Source organism: Protobothrops mucrosquamatus, unplaced genomic scaffold (genome assembly GCF_001527695.2).
Source record: "Protobothrops mucrosquamatus isolate PMUCROS unplaced genomic scaffold, P.Mucros_1.0 scaffold_177, whole genome shotgun sequence".
In the NCBI taxonomy this organism is placed as follows: Eukaryota; Metazoa; Chordata; class Lepidosauria; order Squamata; family Viperidae; genus Protobothrops; species Protobothrops mucrosquamatus.
Genome location: NW_015386253.1, coordinates 1,506,453 through 1,520,949, shown reverse-complemented (window position 1 = coordinate 1,520,949; position 14,497 = coordinate 1,506,453). Strand labels below are relative to the sequence as shown.

General features: G+C 38.0%; 1 protein-coding gene across 1 annotated transcript in view; it reads right to left on the bottom strand.

Annotated features, from left to right (window-relative positions):
• Positions 1-14,497, bottom strand: part of MYRIP (myosin VIIA and Rab interacting protein) — an 80,633-nt gene that overhangs the window by 27,158 nt on the left and 38,978 nt on the right. Inside the window, exon 4 of the mRNA XM_015822809.1 lies at positions 1,985-2,121. Coding sequence (XP_015678295.1) covers positions 1,985-2,121 — 137 coding nt within the window. The remainder of the gene's footprint in view (positions 1-1,984; positions 2,122-14,497) is intronic.

Here is a 14,497-nt window from a genome sequence, read left to right as displayed (position 1 = left end):
GTGAGCACCTGTCCAGCCTAAGCGAGTTCAAATCACCAGGACCAGATGGATTACACCCCAAGGTTTTCAAGGAACTGGCAGATGTGATCTCAGAACCACTGAACTATATTTTTCAAAGATCCTGGAGCACAGGGGAACTACCAGAGGACTGGAAAAGAGCTGATGTAGTTCCCATCTACAAAAAAGGAAAAAAAATGGACCCAGGAAATTACAGACCTAACAGCCTGACCTCAATACCTGGGAAGATCCTTGAAAAGATAATCAAACAACGAATCAACGAACACCTAGAGGCAAACAAAGTCATTATTAAAAGCCAACATGGGTTTGTCAAAAATAGATCATGCCAGACAAATCTTATTGCATTCTTTGACCAAATGACAAAATTAGTGGATCAGAGGAATGCTGTGGACATAATTTACTTGGACTTCAGTAAGGCATTCGATAAAGTAGATCACAACCTACTACTGGACAAGATAGAAAAATGTGGGGTAGAAAGCACTACCACCAGATGGATCCGTAGCTGGCTGACCGGCCATACTCAGCATGTGGTCCTCAATGGAACCACATCTACATGGAGGGAAGTGCTCCGGGGTTCTGTTGTGGGCCCAGTGCTCTTCAGCATCTATATCAACGATTGGGATGAGGGTATAGATGGGGAACTCTATTTGCAGATGACACCAAGCTGGCAGGAATAGCCAACATTCCAGAAGACAGCCTTAAGATACAGAAGGATCTGGATAGACTTGAACACTAGGCGCTATCTAACAAAATGAAATTCAATGGTGAAAAAAGCAAGGTTCTACATTAGGCAAGAAAAACCAAATGCATAGGTATAGGATAGGAGGAACTTTGCTCAATAGTAGTAACTGTGAGAGGGACCTCGGAGTCCTAGTAGACAATCACCTAAATATGAGCCAGCAGTGTGCTGCGGCTGCCAAAAAGGCCAACACAGTGCTAGGCTGCATTAACAGAGGGATAGAATCAAGATCACGTGAAGTGTTAATACCACTTTACAATGCCTTGGTAAGGCCACACTTGGAATACTGCATCCAGTTTTGGTCACCGTGATGTAAAAAAGATGTTAAGACTCAAGAAAGAGTACAGAAAAGAGCAACAAAGATGATTAGGGGACTGGAGGCTAAAGCATATAAAGAACGGTTTCTGGAATTGGGTATATCTAGTTTAATGAAGAGAAGGATGAAGGGGGACATGATAGCAGTGTTCCAATATCTCAGGGGCTGCCACAAAGAAGAGGGTGTCAAGCTATTTTCCAAGGCGCCTGGAGGCAGGACAAGAAGCAGTGGGTGGAAACTAAGCAAGCAAGGAGAGAAGCAACCTAGAACTAAGGAGAAACTTCCTGACAGAACAATTAACCTGTGGAACAACCTGCCTCCAGAAGCGGTGAATGCTCCAACACTGGAGGTTTTTAAGAAGAGACTGGACAGCCATTTGTCCGAAATGGTGTAGGGTTTCCTGCCTGAGCAGGGGGTTGGACTAGATGACCTCCAACGTCCCTTCCAACTTTATTATTATTATCCTCATGGTCATGTGATCAAAATTCAGCTATTTAGCAGCTGGTTCATATCTATGATAGTTGCAGTGTCTAGTGGCCATGTGATCAGCTTTTGGGGAAGCCAGATTCACTTAACAACCATGTTGCTAACAACTGCAATGTTTCACTTAACAACTGTGCAAGAAAAGTTGTAAAATGGGGCAAAACATACTTAACCAATGTCTCACTTAGCAGTATAAATTTTGGACTCAATTTTGGGCGTAAATTGAGACTACCTGTGTCTTGCAGTTCCAGGGCAAGATTTATTTGCATGATGACACAAAATGCCAACCTATTCATATACAATGCTTGACTCTCTTTTTTTCCTGAGATACAATAATAATACTTTGATCACTGCACCATAGGTAAGCCCCACATTTGTATGAGTATTCACGGTAGAGAAATGCTTATTTCAGCTATTTTTCTCTCTACCTAGTATGTCACAGCAAGTTCCAGTTTCCGAGCGATGTTTTCTATATAAATTCTTCAGAACTTTAGCACTTCCAAAACGTTTGAAGCGACTTTTCACATTATTGTAATACCATTCCAGGGACTGAGCTCTTAGAAGTCTGAGGGGGAAAAAAAGAAATTTCAGAAACCTTAGAATTACTGAAGTAAATGTACCATAGTAGAAATACTTTCAAAACAATTTGCATTTTTGAATAGTTTCAGGGAGGCTCTGTTTGCTTGAAAGTGAGTAATGTGAAAGACACAACATTTTATTTTTATTTTGTGGTTTGCTTTTGTGGTTTTTGCTTGCTGATTTTCAAGTTGAATACATTTGTTACATATAGGTTTAAGGCACATTATAGATTTAAAGCACAGTAAATTAATTATGATAATAATTGAACTTGTATAAAATGATATAGAATGGAATGGGAGTTAAAATTCCAATATCCTTACATGAAATTATATGAGACAAAATAGAAGAACTGTATCCTGAATATGCAAATACTATTTGGATAGAAAAAGCAGTATGATTATGTATCTTATCTCATGAATTTGTGCAGAATTACTTTAAACCAGGGGTGTCAAACTGCCGGCCCGCGGGCTGGATGCGTCATGCCAAAACCGCGCCCTCCATTGCCGGCAATGAGAAAAAAGTCGTGACACATCGCAACGTGTCACATGACATCATGAGTTTGACACCTGTGCTTTAAAAAGTAATAGTGAAATTGCTAGCTAATCCTCATCCTTTGAAGTAAACAGCAAGAACAGACATCCCTTCATTCACTATAGAAATGGTATTTACAGGCTTTTAAAAATATTTGGTGCATGGAATTAGGTGCAAAGATGCAGAGATCAGAGGTGAAATCAATAGGCCTAAATTAATTAAAAACTCTTCATCTTAATGACTGAATTGGTATGAGATCTTTTGATCTTTTCTTAATTATACCATAAGTATGATGGTCTCTTCAGAGATGGAAAGAGTTTGTCTATTTCACTTCTACTGTTCTGTACCTGTGTGAAGGGATCTTCTCCAGCCTGATGTTTGCACATTATGAGAACTAGAACTCCCCAAATTCCCAGATGATGAATGGAATCTAGGAATTGTCAGAGTTCCAATGAGAGCATCATCAGACTAGTGAAGATTCAATTAGATTGCATGGCCATTGAACAATTATTGAATGTGTGTGTGTGTGTGTGTGTGTGTGTGTGTGTGTGTGTGTGAGAGAGAGAGAGAGAGAGAGAGAGAGAGAGAGAGTAGAAAGAGAGAGAGAGAGAGAGTAGAAAGAGAAATCTATTGGGAAAAAGGCAGTTTTATCATGAGCAGATATGTGTACACATAATCTGTAGTCATTCTGTAAAAAAAGCAAGGTTTGTATTTCTTTAGATCGAATTCAAATATGATCAATTTATTAACAGTACCTGCCACTAGGGAAATATGAAGGTACACTCATTGCTTGTCCCTGGTGTAAAGAAAATGTCTGCTTTAGAATATTTGAACAGCAGTGCCAATTTCTTCCTTCCTCTATTAACAGATCCATTGATCCAAGAGCAAGATGTATCGTATAGCAGTCTTCCGATGTGGCAGTTCATGACAAAAGTAACAATCATACTTTTCAAATCATATAAACATGTTTTCCTCAACATTGTTTTATAAAGGAAAAAATAGTTTATGAAATAGATTGTGGAAAAGAATTATTCGTATGACTATCTCTCTAGAGTTCCACACATGGATATAATTAAAATTGCCTAACGCAATAATGTTATATTCTGATACATGAAACCTCAACAATAGATTATGCATATATCTTTACATCAAAAACGTATTTTATGTAATGTATCAAAAATCTTAAATAATGGCAGATGATGAGAAATTGATAAAATTATCTTGAATGGGATAGGACAGTTGAGCTCTTGAAAAGAAAAAAATATATACCACTAAATATCTTACATATATATTTTGACATTAAATCGTGCATCTTCATTTTTTATTATAATTTCACTTTCACCATGATAGATATTGCGGCTTTGGGGAACATTGTCATATAATTTCTGGATCAAACAAGACATGAAGAATGCATTAGCTGTATTCAGCCCATATAGACATATTATCTTTCATCTACCAACATTTAGGGTTTATATTTTAATAGTATGCAATCACATGATACCAAAAGTCCACCTATCTGAATTATAAAACTCTCTAGGCTACAACTGTTCTACAATAAGCAATCAGTTAACTAAAGATTAAAAGACATTTGAGAATATGGTCAAGAAATTAAATGATTTTTTTAAATTATTAATTTACCATATAGAAAACTCCTCTAGCCCTAAGAATAGCAAGTGTATGCATGGTCAGGAACAAAACAACACACAAAACAGATTATTCAAGAAACTGAAGAAGACTTATCTTTCTTTTCTCCTATGCACACACACACACATACTGTACATATAAATGCATAAACACTCCTACAAAACTTCCATTTTTCCTTATATTGCATATTAGGTTCAGCTTACTTTTAAGTTAGATAGCTAATTGCAGTGCATTTTCTACATAGGCTCTTTTTCTGATACATATTTTCAAATACACTTCATGTAATTGAAAATATGCATCTGCTAATGTTCAAATGGTCAGACATTTTGCCTACATGTTAATTTAAAGAAATCTCTATTCTACTGAACAGATTGCAATGATTTTTCCATAACCATTCTGCCTCTTAATATTCTGAGAAATCACAATATTCCTCTTGCATATGAGATTTGAAGGAAAAAAATACCACCTATTCCCAAAACAATAATTTATGCAATAAATCTTCCACTCAAAGGAAAGGAGACAATCTATTTATTTCAGAATTTTAATGTTGATCTACAGTTCCAAAACTATAGATAACATATTGTGCAAATACAATCTAGTTATGTACTTTGATTTTTAAAAAACATCCATTTCAAAAACTCTATGTGGAAGAATTTCCTTCCATTTAATAATATCTCAATTTGTGATAATTCTCTCTCTATAGACACCTCTATATGGCACTTTATCCTGACAGCTGTTCTATTCTCTCACTTGCAAGTTCTTTCTCTTCTACTCTCCGACATGAGAGGATTTCCTTCCAACTTTAAAGAACATTACTATTCTCATGTTAAAAGCAAAAAAATGGCAATAGCTTTTTGATTTCTTTTGGTGCAAATATATCACTATACAAAACCCTGAATCTCAAAACATATTGTTTTACATAAAATTATGTTTTCAATTAAATTCAATTACTAAATTATTTTAAAAATAAATATTTTGATTTAGTATAGAAATTATATGTGATGCAATATATCAGTATGTCTATCAGTACTGAAAAATGGAAGGAATATAGAATTCATTTATGAAGCCAAGCTAAAATAGTGGGCAGAAATAATGAAAAAAAATATATAGAAATCATATAGAGAAAATGTGATAAAATAATTTCTAGATGACTCCCAACAATATGCAAAAATATGTGAGGCATAAATTTAGAGGTGCTTCCACAGTCTTTTACTTTTGAATTACCATCAGGTTTTATCTATATTTTATTTAATCTTAACCTAATTTCAATTTATTATAGCCATACCACTCCAAAGGACTCTGGCTTGTTAGGACATCATTGTTAGCCTACAGTATTATATAGTTTTCTTTCTTCGAGATCTGAAGTTGGATATTATTACACCACTCATTAAAGTATTTGAACTTTAAAGGACTTCTGAACCCTTATTTAAATATTTTATATTTATCTTTTGCTGCCACTTGGAATGGAATGGAATCTCCAAATTTAAGAGATATTTTAAAGTCTAGTTCAGTGAAAGCGAACCTTTTAGAGACCGAGTGCCCAAACTGCAACCCAAAATCCACTTATTTATCGCCGGGTGCCAGGTGGGCGTGGCCCACTGGGTGGCTGTGGTGGTGATGGCAGATTGGGTGGGTTTGGCCAAGGTGGGCGTGATCACTTCAATGTTGCTTGTGGGAAGGGATGCCTGTGGGGGCCGAACAGGGTTGGGGGAGATCCAGGGGGTCTCTGGTAGGTGGGGTGGTGGGCAGGAGGCTCGTGCTGCAGGGTGAGGCGAGGCAAGGCGAGGCAGGGCGGGGGTGCCATTGTCCACAGGGCAAGTTGAGGCAGGGGCCGGGGCAGCAGCTGCCTGACACCATCGGCCCCTGCACACAGGCCAGGAGCGCATGGGTGCTGGGATGCATCGAGCCACGTGGGACCTCGGCGAGTTAGCGGGCAGCTGGTTGAAGAGGGACAGTTGTCATCTTCGGGGCATGACGTGCGTGCCCACAGAGAGGGCTCTGAGTGCCGCCTCTGGCATGCGTGCCATAGGTTCGCCACCACTGGTCTAGTTTGAAGAGTTGCCTCACTCTTGAGAAAATATGGACAACAAAGATCAAAACCGCCATGATAAAAATGGTATCAGGAAGCCATTTGGATAAAATAGTTGTATGCTTACCTACTGCTAAGGGGATGAAAATACATACACAAGGACACAAAAAATGTAAACATGACATGTCAGAGATCTAGGATGAGGAAACAGTTTTACTTTATTGGTAATTATCCTTCATGTTTACCTAGCAGTAAAAAGTCACATTTTGTATGGATAATACAAACACCACACACTTCTCTGTTAGTTTCCATTCGTTGCTTCTTGTCTTGCCTTCAGGTGATTTGGAGAATAGCTTGACTCCCTCTTCTTTGTGGCAATTCCTAAAATATTGGAACACTGCTATCATGTCTCCCCTCGTCCTTCTCTTCATTAGACTAAACATACCCAATTCCAGCAACTGTTCCTTATATGTTTTAGCCTCCAGTCCCCTGATCATCTTTGTTGCTCTTCTCTGTACTCTTTTTAGAGTCTCAACATCTTTTTTTGCATTGTGGTGACCAAAACTGGATGCAGTATTCTACAACTGGATGTAGCCTTACCAAGGCATTGTAAAGTGGTATTAACACTTCACATGATCTTGATTCTATCCCTCTGTTAATGCAGCTTAGCACTGTGTTGGCTTTTTTGGCAGCCGCAGTACACTGCTGGCTCATATTTAAGTGATTGTCCACTAGGACTCCAAGATCCCTCTCATAGTTGCTACTATTGAGCACAGTACCACCTATTCTGTACCTGTGCATTTGGTTTTTCTTGCCTAAATATAGAACCTTGCTTTTTTCACCATTGAATTTCATTTTGTTAGATAGCGCCTAGTGTTCAAGTCTATCCAGATCCTTCTGTATCTTAAGGCTGTCTTCTGGAGTGTTGGCTATTCCTGCCAGTTTGGTGTCATCTGCAAATTTGATGAGATCCCCCATCTATCCCCTCATCCAAATCACTGATGAAGATGTTGAAGAGCACTGGGCCTAGAACAGAGCCCTGGGGCACCCCACTACACACTTTGCTCCATGTAGATGCAGTTCCATTGAGGACCACATGCAGAGTACGGCCAGTCAGCCAGCTACAAATCCATCTGGTCGTGATGCTGTCTAACCCACATTTTTCTATCTTATCAACTAGTAGGTTGTGATCTACTTTATCAAATGCCTTACTGAAGTCCAAGTAAATTATATCAACCATATTCCTCTGGTCCACTAATTTTGTTACCTGCTCAGATAATGCAATAAGATTTGTCTGGCATGATCTGTTTTTGACAAACCATGTTGGCTTTTGGTAATGACTTTGTTTGCCTCTAGGTGTTCTCTGATTCGTTGCTTGATTATCTTTTCCAAGATCTTCCCAAGTATTGAGGTTAGGCTGATAGGTCTATAGTTTCCTGCATCCATGTCTTTTTCGTTTGTTGAAGGAACTACTACTTCAGCTCTTTTCCAGTCCTCTGGTAATTCCCCAGTGGTCCAGGATCTTTGAAAGATACAGTTCAGTGATTCTGAGATCACACCTGCCAGTTCCTTCAGAACCTTGGGGTGTAATCCATCTGGTCCTGGTGATTTGAACTCATCTAGGGTGGACAGATGCTCACTTACCATTTTCTTGCCTATCTTAACTTGTGTTTCTAGTCTGTTTTTTATGGTACTGTTTTGGATAGGTTGGACTATTTTCCCCTTTGTGTAAATATGGATGCAAAAAACGAGTTGAGTACAGGTAGTCCTTGAATTACGAATGGAATGTGTAACAGGAGCTCATCTTATCCCATGGCAGCAACCAGGTCTTGAGTGCAAGCCTGCCAATTGTCAGCCCAGCATCCTTATGAGCCACCACAATATTTACTTAATGCTGCGAAATATTATTCTTACAGCAATGTGTGTACATTATCTCACTCCTAATACCTATGAATTCTTTTCTTTTTCACTTGAGCTACAACTAAACTTTTAACCACCATTTAGTCATCTTGAAGTTAGTTGGCTTCTGTTGCTGTCAGCTACTCTTCTGCTGCTGAAATGCTTTGCAGTCTGTCAGACTGTATTGGAATAAAGAGAAGGAAGATAGTTCACCAGTTGATGGCTGTCTATCGGCTGTCAACATCTCTGCCGGAATGGAGAAGCTGTGACTCCACTTCCCCTTTTAGTTCTTCTGTTGATAGCTTGCTGGAATTCACTCCTTCATTGAAAGGCCCCACTATATTGCACTTTATCTTGACAGCTGTTCCACACTCTCACCTGTGACTTCTTTCTCTTCTGCCAAACACATCCACACTCATATGATATTGCATTTCCATTTTGTAATTGCAGACTAGATGTGCTACTCTGAGTATCTTGAAATCCCATGGTAAGCAAAATAAATAAACGGAGGGATATGCTCATTCTGATACATGGGTATCCTTCCATATGCAGAAATTTCATTTCAGTTTTCATATGTGGGAAAGCTTATTATTATTACACTATTAGACTTTATGCTTTCTCTTGTTTAGGTCTAAATTATCAGAAAAATCTGTTTTTGTTTTATTATAGCATGTATTAAGAAATATGTTTATCATATATTTTCTTAGTGATACTACAGATATTCCTTATACACATAAAGAATCAATGTTCATACAAAAAGCTGTGCTGGATCAGATTAATGATTCCCTCTAGTCTATCACTTTGTGTTTCACCGTAGTTGTCAGAGTTTATATTAGACACATAATAATAAATTATCCAGACATTCAGCTTCAAATTTATAACTAATAGCATACATTTCAGAGATTTCACATAGCTAGATCTGCTTCACTGCAGATAAGAAATAAATCAAATATACACAGATAATTGGTCTCCTACAAAATGAATACATACACACAATCTCACACATGTGCAGTCATGTAAAAAAGTGAGTAAAACCCATTGAATTGTTTGAATTGTTCAACTTATTTCATCATACAGACATTTGATCTTCATTTCAACAATACTGATAAAAGGGCATAACAAATAATTATGCACCAGTTACATATTGTATTTTTGTGTAATTTAAATAAAAGATCCTTTAGTAGGAAGTGTATGCTTTTTTTCAATGCTGGCTTATCAATAGTTTTAATCAGTGATATTATCAGGACATGATCCTAATGTACATAAACCTCCTCCCCATGTAATGCAAGACTCACAAGGTCATAAACTTGTGAGACTCACCAGGTATGAGATGTTCGGTCCAATCCATCAGGGAGCAGGTGACATGCAGCCCAGAAGAACACACAGCCCCCTAGACAGCTTTACCAACTGTAAAAACTGAAGGCAAATAGATTGATATTTTACCCTGAAAAGCACCACATACCTTTCATAAAAGCTACAGAAGCATGATTTACATATTTTACCCTGAAATAAGTAGGCATTTAACCCCTCTTTCTAAAAAAAAAAAGAATTAAATTCTATGCATTTTAAACTGCACTCTCTCAAACAGGCAAACAGCATTTTATGGTTTGCATTTTGAAGATAGCAAATACTGCTGATTATTTGTTTGATCTAATATTGATCCCCAAATCTCCAAAACATACACGTGAATAAGAGAAAGACATGAGCTATGCAGCTTTATTAAGGAGAATATTCTCAATTAACTTATGTATCAGATGATATGATGATGATGATGATGATGATGATGATGATGATGATGATGATGATGATGATGATGATGATGATATCCATTCAGTTGTGTCCGACTTTGACCTTATGGACAGGTTTCTCCACACCCTTCAATCTTACACTGCTTCTTTAAGTTTTTCTATGCTCTGGCTTTGATCGCATCCAGTCATCCTGTTCTTTGGTGGCTTGGTTTCCTTTTTCTACTAACTGTTGCTAACATAATTGCTTTCTCCAGTGAATTCGCCTACATGACATTGCAAAATAAATGAGACACAGTTTTGTGATTTTACTTCTAGTGACATGTCTGGTGTTATGCTCCCCAGTACTTGCTTTTTGGTCACCTTTGCTGTTGAGAGAATATGAAGGAGCCTTTTCCAGCACCACAGCTCAAACAAGTCAATTTTCTTCCTGTCTTACTTAAGGTCCAACTTTCACAATCATAGGTAGCTATGGAGAACACAATAGAGCAGACATTTGGTTGCCAGGCTGATGTCTTTGCTTTTTCATATTAGGCTCATCTTTATCATTGTTATGTGATGCAGTGCAATCCAATATTTTATTTCTGGGCAGCATTAAGGCTGAATTGCCAGTGTCTCTTATGTCAGAATATAACAGAAATTAGTTACAAGAAACTGTTAACATTTGCCCAGTAAATTTTATAATAAAAATACTTACAAATCATATGAAATCAGTTTATTTTGTTAACATTGTTTAACCACATCAGATAACTGTACACACCTACAACTAATCAAAGCATATACGTTACTGTTTTTGTGCAAAAAGTGCTAAGAATTCAGCGTTTGAAGTGATAGGTTTTTGACCTCAACGTGTATAAATCACAGTAGGAGGCCACACTAAAGCAGTCATAAATGCTGGAGTCCGAGTTATCCATCCTTCATGCAATATGTACCAGCAAACAAAACCACTTTCAAAATGGATGCTACTAATTAAGTAATTTTCTGGCTCATTTTGAGATGCAGCTCCTCCTGTTAGATGCAAAATAGTACTCATATCTTGTTTTTGTTGTTTGTTTTCTTTCACTAGAATGAAAAATCACAATGCCTGAAAGCCTATAAAAGTTTTGTTTTGCCATTCCATATAATGTTGTTTACCAGACAGCCAGGTTGGTTTAATGGTTAAGGCATCAGGCTAGAATCCAAGAGATTTTGATTTCTAATCCTACATTGGGCATGAAAGTTGGCTTGGTGACGTTGGGGCAGTTCCTCTCTCTCTCTCTCATACCAAGTCACTTTACAGGGTTGTTGTGGGGAAATGATGAATACATAAAATGTACCTTTGTACCAATAGGTTTTTCCAGCTGTACAATACGTCCAGAATTTATCTTTCAGGGTATGCTTAAACCTCTCTATAACAGCTTCTTTGGTCTCACTCTAGATGACAAAATAATGAATGCCATAATGTTTTAAAAGTTTCTATAAAGAAATGTTTAAGAATTCTTTAGCCATATCTATCTGTATTTTCTGCTCAACCTCTTTGGAGATATTCTGAAAGGTTGCTGCAACCTCATCCCTCAAAATATCAGATAAGCAGGATGCCTAGGCATATATATAGACAGCATCTTCATAATTTTAACATGAACTTTTTCCCCATGATTTTCATTAGAAAATTTGGAAACTATGATCTATGAGATCAGTCTGCTATTGCTGATCTAAGCTGGACACCATTGTTTTATTTCTGAGATAATTAATTCTTGCATTATTATGAAGCGTATGAGCATCTTGTCCTGAAAGCCATGTTTTATTTGCTTAGGCTTTTATCATGTTGTCTTCCTTCTGAAGAATAGAATCACACCACCATATTTTCTATTGAAGCCACGTGTATAATAAATGCCCCTTAGACTATTTCATATTATATCAAAATCTCATATTTGCCTTTAACACATGATTTTATTGGTAATACAGAATTCAGATGAGCATACCCCATACCATCAAAACAGTACTGAATTGCAGCTAGTTAACCTGCAGTGCAAACAGTGGAGCTTCTCTAATAGAACAGAATCACTGCTATATTTTGTGTCAGAAAAATCTTCAGAAGATTTGTGACCACTGCGATTGCCACAAGAATATAAAAGCATGGAGCTTTGAACAGATCATTATCTAGATGGAGTTAATTCAGAGACGCAAAATATAAAAATATCCTGTTAGTGTACTCCACGAGATTAATAAAGTTATATTATTTATATTATTTATTTATAACTATAAATAAACAATTACTTATCAGCTCCCTGTCCTTTTGCTGAGGGCTAAAAATGATCCATTCACCATTTCACAAACTGCCTGGCAAGTATTACAGGATATGTCCTGTTTGCCACCGAACCTTCTTGCTAAAATTACAACATGGCTTACATCCATAGAAAATTTATCTGAAGAAATAATTTTATTAAAATCCTGACAATATGCTTTGTTGCATTCTGTCAGCAGACAACTTTAATTGCCCCATATGCTAGTAGTATCTACAATGTAAAAAAAAATTCAGAACTTTAGCTAACATGCTAGGGTATGCCTAGAATTATGCTATGCCTGTCTTCTTCCATCCCCACCCCTATCCATTTTTTAATAGCTAACACAAACAGGCCTGTACAGAATCATATCTCTGACATGTCTGGGCATATCCATACATCCTCACCCCCCAAGCCTGCCATTTTTAAAATAGCTGACACAATCAGGCTTGCACAGAATTACAGTTCTACAATTATCCATATATAGTGGCACCTTGGTACTAAACTGCTTTGAAACTCATCGAATTTGGTATTCAATGAATTTTGGCAGAAATGTTGTTCCAGTACTCATCATTTGTTTGGTACTCAATGCACAAGTTCGAACATGTTGGTGTGGCTGCCTTGTGAGTGATTCACTACATTTTTTCATATGGAAAAAATGTATTGGGACTCATCATTTTTGATACTCATTATATCATATCTCGCTGAACCAATTAATGATGAATTGTTGTTGTTGTTGTTAGTTGCAAAGTCATGTCTGACCCATCGCGACCCCATGGACAACGTTCCTCCAGGCCTTCCTGCCTTCTACCATCTTCTGGAGTCCATTTAAGCTCATGCCTACTGCTTCAGTGACTACATCCAGCCACCTCATTCTCTGTCGTCCCCTTTTTCTATTGCCCTCAATCTTTCCCAGCATTAGGCTCTTCTCCAGTGAGTCCTTCCTTCTCATTAGGTGGCCAAAGTACTTGAGTTTCAGCTTCAGAATCTGGCCTTCTAAAGAGCAGTCAGGGTTGATCTCCTCTAAGACTGACTGGTTTGATAGCCTTGCAGTCCAGGGGCCTCGCAGGAGTCTTCTCCAGCACCATAGTTCAAAGGCCTCAATTCTTTTGTGCTCAGCCTTTCTTATGGTCCAACTTTCACAGCCATACATTGCAACTGGGAAAACTGTGGCCTTGACTATACGTACTTTTGTTGGCAGTCTCTGCTTTTTAGTATGCTGTCTAGATTTGCCATAGCTTTCCTCCCCAGGAGCAAGCAGTCCCCATCTGTGGTGATCTTGGAGCCCAGGAAGATAAAATCTGTCACTATCTCCAGTTCTTTCCCTATCTATTTGCCAGGAATCGAGAGGGCCAGATGCCATGATCTTGGTTTTTTTAATGTTGAGTTTCAAGCCAACTTTTGCACTCTCCTTCTTCACCCGCATCAAGAGGCTCTTTAGTTCTTCTTCACTTTCTGCCAATAGAGTGGTATCATCTGCATATCTTGATATTTCTCCCGGCAATCTTAATTCCAACTTTTGATTCATCTAGCCCTGCCTTTCTCATGATGTGCTCTGCATATAAGTTAAATAGGCAGGGCGACAGAATACAGCCTTGCCAGACTCTTTTCCCAATTTTGAACCAATCAGTGGTTCTGTGTCCCGTTCTCAGTTGTTTCTTGACCCGCATAAAGGTTTCTCAAGAAACAAATAAGATGGTCTGGTGCTCCCATCTCTTTAAGAACTTGCCACAATTTGTTGTGATCCACACAATCAAAGGCTTTAGCATAGTCAATGAAGCAGAAGTAGATGTTTTTCTGGAACTCCCTAGCCTTCTCCATGATCCAGCGTATGTTGGCAATTTGATCTCTAGTTCCTCTGCCTCTTTGAAATCCTGCCTGTACTTCTGGAAGTTCTCGATCCACATACTGCTGGAGTCTAGCTTGTATGATTTTAAGCATAATTTTACTTGCATGTGAAATGAGTGCAATGGTGCGATAGTTTGAACACTCTTTGGCATTGCCTTTCTTTGGAATTGGAATGTAAACTGACCTTTTCCAGTCCTGTGGCCACTGTTGAGTTTTCCAAATTTGCTGGCAAATTGAGTGTAGAACTTTTACTGCATCGTCTTTTAAGATTTTGAATAGCTCAGCTGGAATACTGTCACCTCCAATAGCCTTGTTGTTGCTCAGCTTTCCTAAGGCCTATTTCACTTCACATTCTAGGATGTCTGGCTCAAGGTCAGTGACCACCTCATTGTGGTTATCAGGGAT